Source organism: Phoxinus phoxinus (assembly GCF_949152265.1).
Source record: "Phoxinus phoxinus genome assembly, chromosome: 9".
In the NCBI taxonomy this organism is placed as follows: Eukaryota; Metazoa; Chordata; class Actinopteri; order Cypriniformes; family Leuciscidae; genus Phoxinus; species Phoxinus phoxinus.
In genome coordinates this window covers 11,721,084-11,734,748 of record NC_136884.1, presented here as the reverse complement: position 1 = coordinate 11,734,748, position 13,665 = coordinate 11,721,084, and the positions used below count along the sequence as shown (strand labels likewise).

General features: G+C 39.3%; 1 protein-coding gene across 2 annotated transcripts in view; it reads left to right on the top strand.

Annotated features, from left to right (window-relative positions):
• The window catches only part of bltp3b (bridge-like lipid transfer protein family member 3B), a 35,233-nt gene that overhangs the window by 14,139 nt on the left and 7,429 nt on the right, over positions 1-13,665 (top strand). The window contains exons 3-18 of one of the 2 annotated variants that reach the window (XM_079622378.1): positions 1,440-1,478; positions 1,631-1,722; positions 1,995-2,184; positions 2,262-2,402; positions 3,632-3,802; positions 4,026-4,206; positions 4,298-4,381; positions 4,466-4,612; positions 5,740-5,849; positions 6,217-6,358; positions 6,474-6,667; positions 7,089-8,434; positions 10,310-10,458; positions 10,750-10,904; positions 11,046-11,196; positions 11,281-11,319. In XM_079622378.1, coding sequence (XP_079478504.1) covers positions 1,440-1,478; positions 1,631-1,722; positions 1,995-2,184; positions 2,262-2,402; positions 3,632-3,802; positions 4,026-4,206; positions 4,298-4,381; positions 4,466-4,612; positions 5,740-5,849; positions 6,217-6,358; positions 6,474-6,667; positions 7,089-8,434; positions 10,310-10,458; positions 10,750-10,904; positions 11,046-11,196; positions 11,281-11,319 — 3,331 coding nt within the window. The remainder of the gene's footprint in view (positions 1-1,439; positions 1,479-1,630; positions 1,723-1,994; positions 2,185-2,261; positions 2,403-3,631; positions 3,803-4,025; positions 4,207-4,297; positions 4,382-4,465; positions 4,613-5,739; positions 5,850-6,216; positions 6,359-6,473; positions 6,668-7,088; positions 8,435-10,309; positions 10,459-10,749; positions 10,905-11,045; positions 11,197-11,280; positions 11,320-13,665) is intronic. The other variant, XM_079622379.1, reaches the window with a different exon arrangement.

Genomic DNA, 13,665 nt, shown 5'->3' with positions numbered 1-13,665 from the left:
ACTAGAATCATAGGATCGAGCTCAGCCTTCTAGATTTACACTCTTGGGCTGCATTCAAATTTGCATAATGTCTATCCTATGTTGTGCGCAATATGTACCATATCGTTTATCAAACAGTTAGTAGAGATTTTTTAGTTAGTAGAATAGTTTTGGGCAATATTGTTTATTTTATTTTCCCCTATTTTTACATTTACGTCATGTAAACCTCATGTAATGTAAACCGTTAATCTTTAAAAGGTAATCATTTAATAACACTTAATCATCTTTATAAAAAATGTTATCTTTAACAAAAAATGTATACAATTTATTGGTGTCTAAATCTAGATATTGTTGTAGTGTTTTTACAGTTAAATTGTAATGTTTATTTTTATAATATTTACTATAATAATGATAATAATGCTAAAATAATATTATTAATATTGATTATAATAGTGAAGATTATAATAAAGATTACATGTAAATGTTTCATATTGTACATAATATTGTCCTATTAAATTCACGTGTAGTGTTTAAAATGGTTTTAGCATTTACATTTTATTTATTTATTGGTTTATTTAAAAGGGTACAGTGCATAAAACACATGAACAAACATGGTTAAAAAAGCCAGAATTAGCCAAAAGGCTATTTTTCATCTGTAGTCCCCTGGCCAAGATGTAAAAAAAGCACTAAAATACGAACAAGAAAATACATTTACAAGTCTATGGCAAATTGACTACAATATAAATGACACTGTAAGATAACTTAAGGTACACTGTACCTGTTACAATAATAAGACACACAAAAAAACACATTTTCAAAAAGGCTATAGTACTATACAATATAACAAAATATATTTTAAAATATTAATTTTTTTACATATGCTATCAAGTTAACAACTTTTATATTATTTTTATTATGATAATAATAATAATCATTTATTCATATAATTATAGTAATATTATTGTTAGCATTCAAAATATTAATTATTATTATTACAGTAATATTGTTGTTAATCAAAATAATGTAACATTACTTTAATCATTTTATAATATAATAATACTTGTTAATATTAATTATACTTTTCATACTAAGATAATGATATTTCCTATTCCCTACCTCTAAACATGACCTTCAAACAAACATTTAGTTAGATTTCAAGCAAAACATGATTTATGAATGTTTAAAATAGTGAGGACCACTTCACTGCTCATGAGTTGGTTTCACTATAATTCTGAGGATATTTTCCATAAGTTTTGTTTTTACTTGTGAGGGCTAAGTTAAGGAAATAGCCTATAATAAAACAAATCCCTAAAAAGTGTATGTATCTAGAGGCCTGCAGCAATATTATTAATACACAGCATCATAGATATGAGTGCACACATCATATATCAGTGCCTTTAATTACAAAGGACAGTGTTGTATAAACATAAATATATTTTTCCTGTGTGTGCACAACCTAGATCCCATGGACCAAGCTGAAGACTCATCCAATCTCTCTGGTAATAACATTGTTTTATTTTTTTTCCTTCTATTTATAATGTGTATAATATGTATATAATATTTTTTTATAGTTTAGTTTTGTACTAATCTGATTAAAGGAAGTTAGATTTTCTGCAGCTTAATTATTGAGTCTGTAAATAATTTCTTTCAGTCTTTGGATAAAGTTGTCATGGAGATGAGCACCTGTGATGAGCCTCGCCCTCCCAACGGTCCATCACCCATTGCAACAGCCTCAGGTCAAAGGTAGGTTTCAGTTAATCGGCTCTATCAGACTTGACTCGTATCTGCTTCCTGTCTTCATGGCTCCCTCTGTTATGAAAAACCTGGATGTATATAAATTGAAAAGCCATAGAAAATATTATTTCTGTTTGTTTGTTTGTTTGTTTGTTTGTTTTCTTGGCTAGATATAATTTTTTGGTGAGTGCTTGTTGTGATATAAAACTTGCTCGCAATATCATGATATTACATGTTTATTTGTGAGGGTTTATTTTGTGTTCTTCTCCTCTTTTTGTCAGTGAATATGGTTTTGCAGAGAAAGTGGTTGAGGGCATCTCACTCTCTGTGAACTCTATAGTGATCCGCATCAGCGCCAAAGCCTTTAATGCCTCCTTCGAGCTCTCGCAGCTCCAGGTCCTCAGCGTCAACACCAGCTGGACCACTGGTGACCTGCGATACACACGCATCCTGGACCCCACACGTGGAGAGGTGACAACATGCATCTCGCTGGTGTTGTGGAGGCCATGAGGCATGTGTTTCTATGCTAACACTATGATGCATTCTAGATCCTAACGTTTAAGGAAGTGAGCTGGCAGATGATCCGGATTGAAGCAGATGCCATCCAGAACACAGAACATGAGGTCCTCAGAGCGCCCATACGCCTCATCACCAACCAATCAAAGATCAGAGTCACTTTAAAGAGGAGGGTGAGGATACACACACACACACACACACACACACACACATTCGTTACACAACCCTCAAACAGTAACATACGGTTAAATGTACAGAATTAGATCCAAACTGTACATTTTTGGATCACTATGTACTAGCGTGTGTATTTCTGAGTGTGTGTGTAGCAGTCATTCTTTTATGGATCAGTTCTGAGCTCTGCGGGCAGCCGGGATCCATTTCTCTGTTGGTAGTCTAAATATTGGCAGCTGGTTAGAGGGTTTTATTATGGTCGCATTCAGCTACACACGCAAACAAAGTTATGTGCATTAGTACGCTCAAAGTTTTATATTATAATATATTTATATCCAATCCAATCCAATCCACTTTATTTATATAGCACCATTTAAATAAACACAAGGTTATATTTTTAAATAATAATAGAAAGTGAAATACAGAAGACATTTTTAAGATTCTGCACCAAAAAAAGAACGTAATAAAACTGAACTAAACAGTGTGTGTGTGTGTGTATATATATATATATATAATTGTAATGAAATAATTATATATATATATATATATATATATATCCATTATATATAAATTTAAATGAAAGAACATTTTTCACACAACCTTTTAGATCGGTGAGATTTTTATAAGAAGTCTCTTCTGCTCACCAAGGCTGTATTTATTTGATCCAAAATACAGTAAAAAAAACAGTAATATTATGAAATATTTTTAAAAAATGAAATGACCATCCTTGCTGAATAAAAGTATTCATTTCTTTCCTAATTAAATAAATAAATTCTTACCGACCCCAAACTTTTGAACGGTAGTGTATATTGTTACAAAAGCTTTCTAATTCAGATAAATGCTGTTCTTTTGAACTTTCTATTCATCAAAGAATCCTGAAAGAAAATGTTTTACACAACTCTTTTCAGCATTGAAAATAATCAGAAATGTTTCGTGTGACACTTAAGACTGGAGTAATGATCCTGAAAATTCAACTTTGCCGCACAGAAAGAAATTATATTTTTAAATATATTCAAATAAAAAACTGTTATTTTAAATTGTTAACATATTTCACAATAGTATGTTTTTTGCTGTATTTTGGATCAAATAAATGCAGCCCTGGTGAGCAGAAGAGACTTCTTTTAAAAACCCTACCGATCTAAAACTTTTGAACAGTAGTGTGTATATTTCTGAAGAATTTAAATTAGCACATTATGTTATGTCATGGCTGTATGTCCATTTCTTTTTCCAGATGAAAGACTGTAATGTTGTTGCATCAAAGCTGATTCTGATCCTGGATGACCTGCTGTGGGTGCTGACGGACTCTCAGCTCAAGGCCATGGTGCAGTATGCTAAGTCTCTCAGTGAAGCCATGGAGAAATCAGCTGCACAGAGGAAGACCATGCCCCCCGACACCACACAGGTGCACTTCCTCATCCCTTCCCAAATCAACCACACCAGCTGTTTCAGACTGCCTCTTTTTTTAAGTTTTCTTCTATTATCCGAGTAATATTTTAGTGCCCCCTACTGGTTATAACTTTGAATCTTAGATTTTGCAGTGGGTGATGCATCAAGTGTCGTAAATGTCTTTGTTTGAATGTCTTTAGTGTGATATCTGTATATTTCAACTCTGCTGGTGTTTTTAGGTAACACCGGCACCCCCCTCAGCCCAGCAGGTGCGCACACAGCAGGCTTCAGCCACAGCAGATCAGAGCGCTTCCATGGAACGGCTCTTCAACTCTTATGATGTTCGTGAAACCTCACACCACCTCCAAATCACACACTTGGACCTGCATATTTGTGACGACACCAATACCAAGGACAGAGGTACCACATGCCCACACACAATACTGTTAAAAGTGTGTGAGTTTGGTGGTGTTCAGCTGAAATGTGTCCTTTTTTTTTCTTCTCTCTGCAGGAATTAATAAGAGATTAGATGGTGGCGCAATGCAGGTGTCCTTCAGTTCTATCACTGTAGACTATTATCCCTTCCACAAAGCTGGTAAAAATAGATTCTTCCTTTAATAACCTGTTGAACAGGAAGATGTTCAGATTATTAAAAAGAAAATGTCTTTCTTTCTCTCAGGTGAGGGCTGTTTGCATTGGATGCATTACAGCGAGGCCACAAAGTCTCGTGAGACCTGGGTCCGTTCTCTCCTGGAGGAGTTTAAGTCTAATGTGGATATGCTCAAAAACGTAGTCAGTGGCCAGTCCCAGAGCTCCCCTCAGCATGGTGAGAACATGGTGCCCATTAACACACACTTACTGTGACTGAAAAACAAAAAATGGATTAGTTTCATGCAACCTATCCTGTGTCTGGATCATATTTGACTCAAAAGTAAAAACCGTTTCGGACCATAAATATTTTTTGCATTGTGACATTATTTTCATGACAATTTAACACATTTTCCCATATTACTGTAATACAAAAAAATATAATTTTTGTTGTTTATACGTCATAGTATTATTGATTTAGCAGTACATTTGAATTACATTTATAGTATTTACATTAGTGGATTTATTACCGTAGTCATTTTTTTACAGCTATAAATTTAAAAATACTGTTTTATGGTAATGAGAATCGCTGCTGGGAATAATAATGGCTATTACAATGCATAAAAAGTTCTCTACACGGGTGCGAAATGTGTATTTGCCATGCAAATAAAAAAAATAGCTAATTTTATTTATTTGTTGTTTTTTGTGGGATTTTTGGCTAAATGTGATCTGGACACTGGTTACTTAACAGCTGTTCTTCGTTGATGCATAAATCTGTATATCTGCCCATCCAAACACTATTAATAAAGCAATAATTTGTGACACTTTAAGGGCTCTTCTCAAAGACTGTAGGGCACTTTCAGAAGACACAAACAACACAGTTATGGGCTGCAGTGATGTTCAAAGTTTTCCATGTGGCCTCTGAGAGTGTAGCGGAGTCTTTGTATAAGGGCCTTTAGCTAAAGTGTACAGTTTTTAGCTCAGTAGTGCAGTACGGCTAATGTTTATGAGCATATGGTGATCATGGCTTTAATAAAGTCATGTTTTGCAGTGGTCATTAAGTGTGTCCTGAAAACAGCTAACACCTGTCCTAGTTTAAGAGGTTTTTTTTTTTGCGTAATGGGTTCTGTGTCCCCAGTCCGTCAGTCGATTGTCTTAGAGGCGCAGAGTGAAGGGATAATGGTTAGGGAGCTGGATTCAGGCCCAGATGGCTTGTGTGCGCTCTCCCCCATGGCCAACTGCTGCTGTTGTCTGGAGAAAGGTACCTCTCTGGTGTGCGTTTGAGGTGCCACACAAACACATGGCTGTGGTTTGTGCAGATGATCCGCTGTGATTGTGACTTTTGAGTTTGTGTGTCTCCCACAGGAAAGATCTCCACCAGCTCCAGCACTTCCTTCTCGCCTCCATCTGCACCCAAAACCCAACTCATGTCCAGCTCAATTGTGCTACGGGTGGCAGATTTCAGCATCTATCAGGTTTGTGTGGACAAATACAACACAATTTTCTGCAATCTACATACTCATTTATAAAAAAACAAGGTCGCATAGATGCAAAAATATCATAAAAGTGGGCCATATCAGTCGCATGCTATAGTCCAAGTCAGAAAACAGAAATGTATTCACTGATAATCTTCCCCTCTGCAATAGTTGTTTAACGCCATTTGTTCTCATCTCAGTTCAAATTCAAATATGGTGTGCTGCCACGTGGTGCCATGTTTAATATAAACTTAAAAAAACGTGTGAAAACCAATGATGTCATCATTGACATCAAACCAGATGCAACACAGCTTGAATGCTCAAAATGTGAGACCTTTAAAAAGTCGCTTGTTCTGCTATGTTGAAGGTGTCTACAGCAGACCAGCCACGCTCCAGTCCTCAAAGCATGATATCCTGCAATAAGAAAACCCTCTATCTCCCCCAAGAGATGCCGGCCATCCATGCTGAATTCACGGAGTACTACTTCCCGGATGACAAAGACTATCCCAGTAAGACAGAAGTGACCACATCCATCATTAACACTGACAAGACCAGAATATTCACTTAATATCAGTTCAACTCAAGCATTCTCTGAATTGACATAAATAAACTCTCTCCCTTCAGTCCCTTGTCCCAACCTGTACGTGCAGTTGAACGCGCTACAGCTGGTGCTTGACTCGCGCAGTCTGGTTTGGCTCAATCTGTTTGCACTGGACCTTCGTCAGAGCTTAGAACAGTTCATGGAGCTGTACAAACTCAATGACTCGCAGAAACCTGACGAACATGTAGATATCAGAGTGGACGGACTCATGCTGAAGGTAGATTTACGTTTTTTTTTACGTTTGCATACTTCCAGTGAAATGTGGGTTGCAGTGTCTCTTTCAAATTGTGGGTAGCTAAGGTACCTCATTTTGGCCCAAATTTGAGATAACATCACAACTATCTTTCCTAAATGCCCCTGTAGGCATAAAAGAGTTTGCCAGTTCACTAGGTTTTTATTCTTTGAAGCCAATAAGCTTTGATATCAAGTTTCCTCAAATCTTGCCCTGAAGGGCCACTGCCCTAACTAAAGACACCTAGGCAAGCTAATCAAGGTCTTCATAGTTATTAGAAAATTACAGGTTGGTGAGTTCGATCAGGGGCTCTACAGGCCCTAATTTGAGGAACCATGCTGTACATTTCTTGTACCATCTTTTTTGCATATTAATATATATTTTAATTGTATTTTAATATTTGTAGCTGGTGATTCCTGCAGACCAGGAGAAGGCTCAGCCTGGCCAGCCTCGCTCTGTGTCAGTGCAGACCTCTGAGATGGTAGCCACTAACACACGGCACTCTTCCGGATGCACACGATCCAGTCTGGAAGCCCTTTTGCAGGCCTTCCAGGAGCAACCCTTCTTTACCTCCCTCTCTTCCTCCTTTCCTCATGCCCAAAACTCCTCCTCTGTGCTCCATCCGGTCTTCCAGCGGCATGCTCATGAGCAGGATACACGTGTTCATGATGTGTACCGGGGCCTCGCTCCACCATCTCTCTCCGCCAAGGCCCTCAAAACACCAGCAGCCACTGACTTGTGGGCTCTGCACTTCTCTCAGTTCTGGGTGGACTATGAGGGCTCGCGCAGTGGGCGAGGTCGTCCGACACCTTGCGTGGACTCTTTCCCTCTGACACTTTGGGTGTGCCACCCTTCCCGATATGCACAGCACAACGAGAGGCTCAGAGTAGGGTCGGGCCTGTTGCCTCGCAGTGAGTCAGCAGAGATTGCCAATCGTCTGCAGAGGAAGAAACTTCTTAAGGAGTACTACACCACTGATGCATGTCCAAGCACCACGCCAAGCAATGGTCTCCACAAACCACAATCTCTAGATGGCCTATTCAGTGAGTCCTCTTCGTCCCTTGATTCCTCATCCAGTGAAGTAGACGTGCAGGTGCTAGTGCACGTTCAGAAGCACCTGAGTGCTCAGGTGAGCCATGGGCAGTATATGTTCCTGCTCAGACTGCAACATGCTGTGAAATCTCTGCAGCGCACTTTACAGCAAGATCTGGAGCAGTACGGCTCTAAGCTCCAGGGTCCCACACAACCCCTCAGCGCCTGCGTGGGCGTGCTCATGAAAAGTGCAGAAGTTGCACTACTCTTAAAGCCTATTCCCCAACCGGATTTTAGCACCAGCCCCCTGGAGTCTGATGTCTCCCCCTCAGAAAGCAGAACGACTCTTGAAGCCGGGAGTGAGGTGGGCGAGGGACACGAGATACCCTCGGCTGAAGGAGAGGGTACTCCAAACGTAGATCAGCTCCTTTTTGCAGGTACGCATGGCCTCAACGTATCTCCTCTCCTTCCTTCCTCATCCCCATCTCCTGCTCTGAGAAAGACGTCTATGGATGAGAGGATTAGCGTGGCATCTGGAGGGAGGGAGAAGGAATTGAGAGAAGGATCTCCTGATGGAGAGGTCAGCAGAACTGAAACCAAAGGGCAACAGAGGGAAACCTCACATGGTGGAACAGCGGTAATAGATCCCATCGCCGACACTTCTTCCAGGGAGTGGAACGACAAGAGTCAGGGAGGCAGGCTGCCTCAGTCCATATCCAGGTATTGCATTGTTTGTATACACCCACTACCCTTTCTTTCCTGCTTGGTTTTTGAAAATTGATAATGGAAGTAGAACTGCATAAAAAAACTACTGTCAGGATTTACTAAAGACACGTGGACAGGCGTGGACTGAGTTGTTTTCGCGGCTGACATAATTCCATATGCATTTGTAGGAGTTTCCCTTTCAGACGTGGGAGGAGAGTATTTAAATGAATAATGCAAGGTGATTTACTAAGGTTTAAGCTAGTCAATTTACTGCTATTTGCGGCATTATTTAACGCCCCCCAAACACTTGTTTGCGCTGCTCTCTGTAGTTTGCGGTGGTCATGGAAATGATCCGGCTGCGACTGTGTTCTTTAATTTGTGTCGTCAGCACAACTTTCCACTCCCATCACCACTTTTTTCCTTTTGTGCTCTCACGCTAATTTGCCCTGTTTAGTAAATCTGGCCCTTAGATTTTTACTATGAAGGTTAGATTTTTCCAGTGGTGGACAGTAATGAAGTATTTTTACTTCGTTACTGTACTTAAGTACATTTTTCAAGTATCTGTACTTTATCAGAGTATTTTTATTTTGGAAAACTGACTTATAACATAATATCATACTTTTTACTTCACTACATTTCATAAAAACATGGTGTTTTTTTGTTACGTTGAACTGAAGAAATCATTACCCACTCTGAGACGTGAGCGGTGTCCAATTCGTGAACTTTTCAATGAAAAATCGAACTGAATGATTCATTCATTCATGAATTGGACTGATCCGATTACATCTGTTCTCGAGTCAACAACTCACTGATTCAAATGATCTGGTCAGAGCGAGTTATAAGATGAAACGTTTTCTTATTTGGAGATCAATACATATTAAGTCTCTGCATAATAATGCTTATTGACTAATGCTGGCTACTTCACAATTCAAAATAATTCATAATGATGTCAGACTGAGCTGTAACCTATTTCATCTGTGTCTAGTACATTAGGCCTATACCTCAATTCCACCGCTGTACTTTTACTCAAGTACTTGATATGTGTGCTTCGTCCACCACTGGATTTTCCAGGTGTGTTTGATCAGGGTTGGAACTAAACTCAGCAGGAAAGTGGACCCCGAGGTGCAGAGTTTCCCACCCCTGATCCAACCTTTACCTTCACAGACTCCAAATATGTAGTACAATATATGTAGGGGGCTCCGCTTTGTGCCTGAGAGGCTAATTCGTTTTAAAGGTCTATGAAGTTAAGATTAGAGGTATGTTTAATATCATCAGCCTTTGCTTTTCAGTATTCGGCATAGAATTAAATCTGGTCTTCATTACGGTATTGTGAGTTTTGTAGCTTTGTTTCATAACTGAATGTAGAAGTGATTGCAGAAATAATATGAATGTTTTAAGAGTATGTGTGTGTATTTGGGAGTAAAACCCAATACACAACTGCTTCCTTGCTCTGAATGTGATCTCTGGATGTGTGTGTGTGTGTTTGTTTAATCTCTCTTCTGAAGGAAAGGCAGTTTATCAGTGGTCTCTGACCTCTTAACCTCCACGCACAGCAGGTCTACCTCCTTATATTCCATGTCCAACATGTAAGACACCCTCTGTAGGACTCTGTGCCCATCGGTGTGCGTGTAAATGTTTGTGGACAAAACCGTGGTATTGTGATCATTTCACACTAGCTTGTCCCTTGTAGTGTTGTGCGTAAAACCGTGGACGTGTTCAGAGTTCACTGACTCTGTTTCTGACTGGTGTTTTGATTTGATTTTGCCCCAAAATGTTTTGTACATGCTATCAGTTTTTTTTTTTTAAATCATTCTTGGTGTTCTTTATGTTAGCACTGACATGTGCTCACTGTATTCACTTTTTCCTGCTCTTTTTGCATGTACTCTGCAGTGGTCGTTTGATGCAGGGCAAGTCACAGTCGAGTTTCGCCGTGTCCTTTAAGAACATGAAGAAAAGTCCTTCGCTGCAGTCTCTGGATGATCTCTCCATAGACAGCTACTCACTGGAGGACTGTGACAGCTACAGCCTGCTGGAGAGAGGTACATGTCATGCACTCAAGAACACCATGTTTTACTGATGTGTATTCTTCTTATACCAGAGCCGTATTATGTTAGTGACCACAAGGGGGCAGTATTGTAACATCTATAGGTTTGGGCTATTTTTGTTCCATTGATAGAGCATTTCTTCATAACCACAAATTCATTCAGATTTAGCGCAAGCTGAACATCAGGTCCTATCGTGATGGGAAAATTATAATTAATTTTTATATGATGTTACACTCTCTCGCTCTAAACAAATAGCCTAATATGCATATTTGTGTTTTGTTATAGATGATGTATCGATCTCTGGCTTTAAGGACGGTCTAAATGAACAGATTTCCACAGAAGGGGGTAATGTGAGTCTCGCACAGGAGGCAGATGAGGCCCAATCACCTGACGCCGTCAGCGCTGCCTCACAGAGCATAGACGAACCCACAAAAGACCTTGTAATTTCCTCTCTCCTTTCATTCCTCTTTTCCCAAGTTAAATTTTTTGTTATTCTGAATGAAAATAATGAGATTGTAAGTACACTATCTATGCATTTATAGTGTTAGTAATGTATATACCTGTGTTGCATGTGTTTGCAGGTGTCTGTACTGGTTCTGAAGGTTCACTCGGTCTGCTGTTCTCTGGATCTGAAGGGTGATGACACAGCAGTAGCTCTGGAGGTGGGCAGGATCCGACCCAATCAGCTCGGCAACGTCAGTTTGCGGCAGTATCTTAGCAACCGCAGCCTGGGTAAGACCGTTTGACACCTGTGTTTGTGTGTGCACGTGTGTCAATGTTACACCTGATAAACACTTGCTGTTTGCGTTTTTTCAGGTTTAGTGTCTTCAGCGTCAGCCACTCAGAGTGGTGAAGGTACTTTAAGTGTGTATCTTCATATGTTTTCATAGTGTGTGTGTGTTTGTGCGCACGACACGTTTGTGTGTGTAGATGCTGTCGGTGAGTTTGCACGAGTTGTGTGTGTTGTGTGATCACTCTCCCTTTAATGTCTTTGACAGAAGACTCTTATAACCACCAAGGCTGCATTTACTTGATTGAAAATGCAGGAAAACCGTAATATATATATATATATTTTTTTTTTTTACAATTTAAAACAACTTTTTACTATTTTAATGTATTTTAAAATGTAAATTATTCCTGATGCCAAGCTGAATTTTCAGCATTATTTCTCTAGTCTACTAGCCTGGGTTTCCCCAGACTGCCTTTGCGCAGCGCGATTTTATTCTCGCTGAAAGGCAGTCTGGAAACCATGGACCTGATTTTCGCCTCGTTTAGGGAACCAATCACAGAACGGGGAGGGAGCAGCAAGACGATGACGACATCTTTGCGACACAACTAAGCAGTTTGTTTATATCTATGGAGTCAACATGGCAGCAGACGCAAAGCTACCTTTTGATGCAGCCTTAGATATTGTTCTAAGTAGTTTAGATCGCAATTTTATTTAGAAAAAAGAGCAGCGTTTGGCGTTAAACCATTTCTCTACATACGTCATCTGGTATAATGGAAACGATTGGCTATTAGCTACGTACAGGCGCATTTGATAGACATTCTTAGCACCCAATAAACGTTGCCGGCGCATTCGTAAACCACGCCTCAAATACGAGAAAATGCACATGTGGTTCCCAGACCCAAGTCTCAACGAGAATTGGGTCTGGCGTTAGCCAGGCTACTAGTCTACAGTGTCACACGATCCTTCAGAAATCAGTCTTTATGCTGATTTGCTGTTCATGAAACATTTATTATTATTATCAATGTTGAAAACTGTTGTGCTGCTTAATATTTTTGTAGACTACGTGATGCTTTTTTCATTCTTTGATGAATAGAAAGTTCAAAACAACAGTTTTTTTATCTAAAATTTTTAATCTTTTTAAACTTTATGAATATCTTTACTGTCACTTTTGATCAATTTAATGCATCCTTGCTAAATAAAACTATTAATTTCTTCTTCTTTTTTTAAACAACAAAAAAACACTGACCTGACCCCAAATTTTTGACCGGTAGTGTACCTATTGTACAAATCTTCATAAACGACTAGTTGGTGGATTTAGTCAAACTAATTGCAAAAAATGTATTTGTCAATTGAGAAAGATGCTAATAAGATAAGTGGCTGTCATAAAAAAACACATAAAAATGACCCCCTAATGATTATTTATAATAGTGTAAACAATATCAGTATTAACATTTGATTTAGTCCGACAGTAATTCTCCTTAACTCTATTGTTGTGAGTGCTGGAATTTGCCACAATGTTGTCAAAACAATCCCGGTTGACACGGATCCGCGAAATTGATTAAAAACGCTGTATTATGCATGCCAGGCTAGTAGTTAGTATGTCACTTTGCAAAGAAACTACGCGCCTATAAACTGAACACTTAATACGCATGATGTCACAGTTTTTTCACAAATTCACGTTTTTTGTAGGCGATTATAAGACGAGGTATCGTTTGCAAAAACTTGCACTTTGAAACCCGTTTTCACAAAGTTTACGTTTTCAGTCCCCCCCAAAACGCATGAAGTTTTCAGTTTTTAGTAGGGCTGTTCCCTAATAGTCGACTAAAATTTAGGCAGTTAACTCCACAGGCGAACTCCTCCGGAAGTCGGAAGTTTTTCCGACACATTCATAATCATTACTTTTGCCAGTGCTTTGCGGCAAGGTTTATGTGTGCGCCTGAGCGTGAGGCATGGGCTATATTCTGCCACCCAGTATATATTTAAGTAATTAAATTCATATAAACGTGCGATTAGTCGACAAATAGCTTAAATGAACGACTACTAGTCGACTAGAAAAATCTTTAGTCGGGGGCAGCCCTGTTTTTTAGTTGAAAACTGTGTAGTGTAAACTGCACCTCAGTCAGTGGACAAGTACTCTTCATTTAAATAAGAGCCTTTTTTCAGCTGTGTAGTAAGTTTGTGTGCATTTTTCTCGCCCACTGGTCCCAGCTTCTCTCTCTCTCTCTCTCTCTCTCTCTCTCTCTCTCTCTCTCTCTCTCTCTCTCTCTCTCTCTCTCTCTCTCTCTCTCTCTCGCTCTCTCTCGCTCTCTCTCTCATTCTCTTCTTTAGCTGCTCTGGTTTTGTGTTGTCGTTTCTCTGCTGTCACAGACCACTGGGTTCTGCAGTGCTAGAATTGCTGGTTCAGGAGACTTTGTACACACATAAACACACACAGACTCCCTCTCGTCTTATCTAGGCTGCTTCAGAGCACT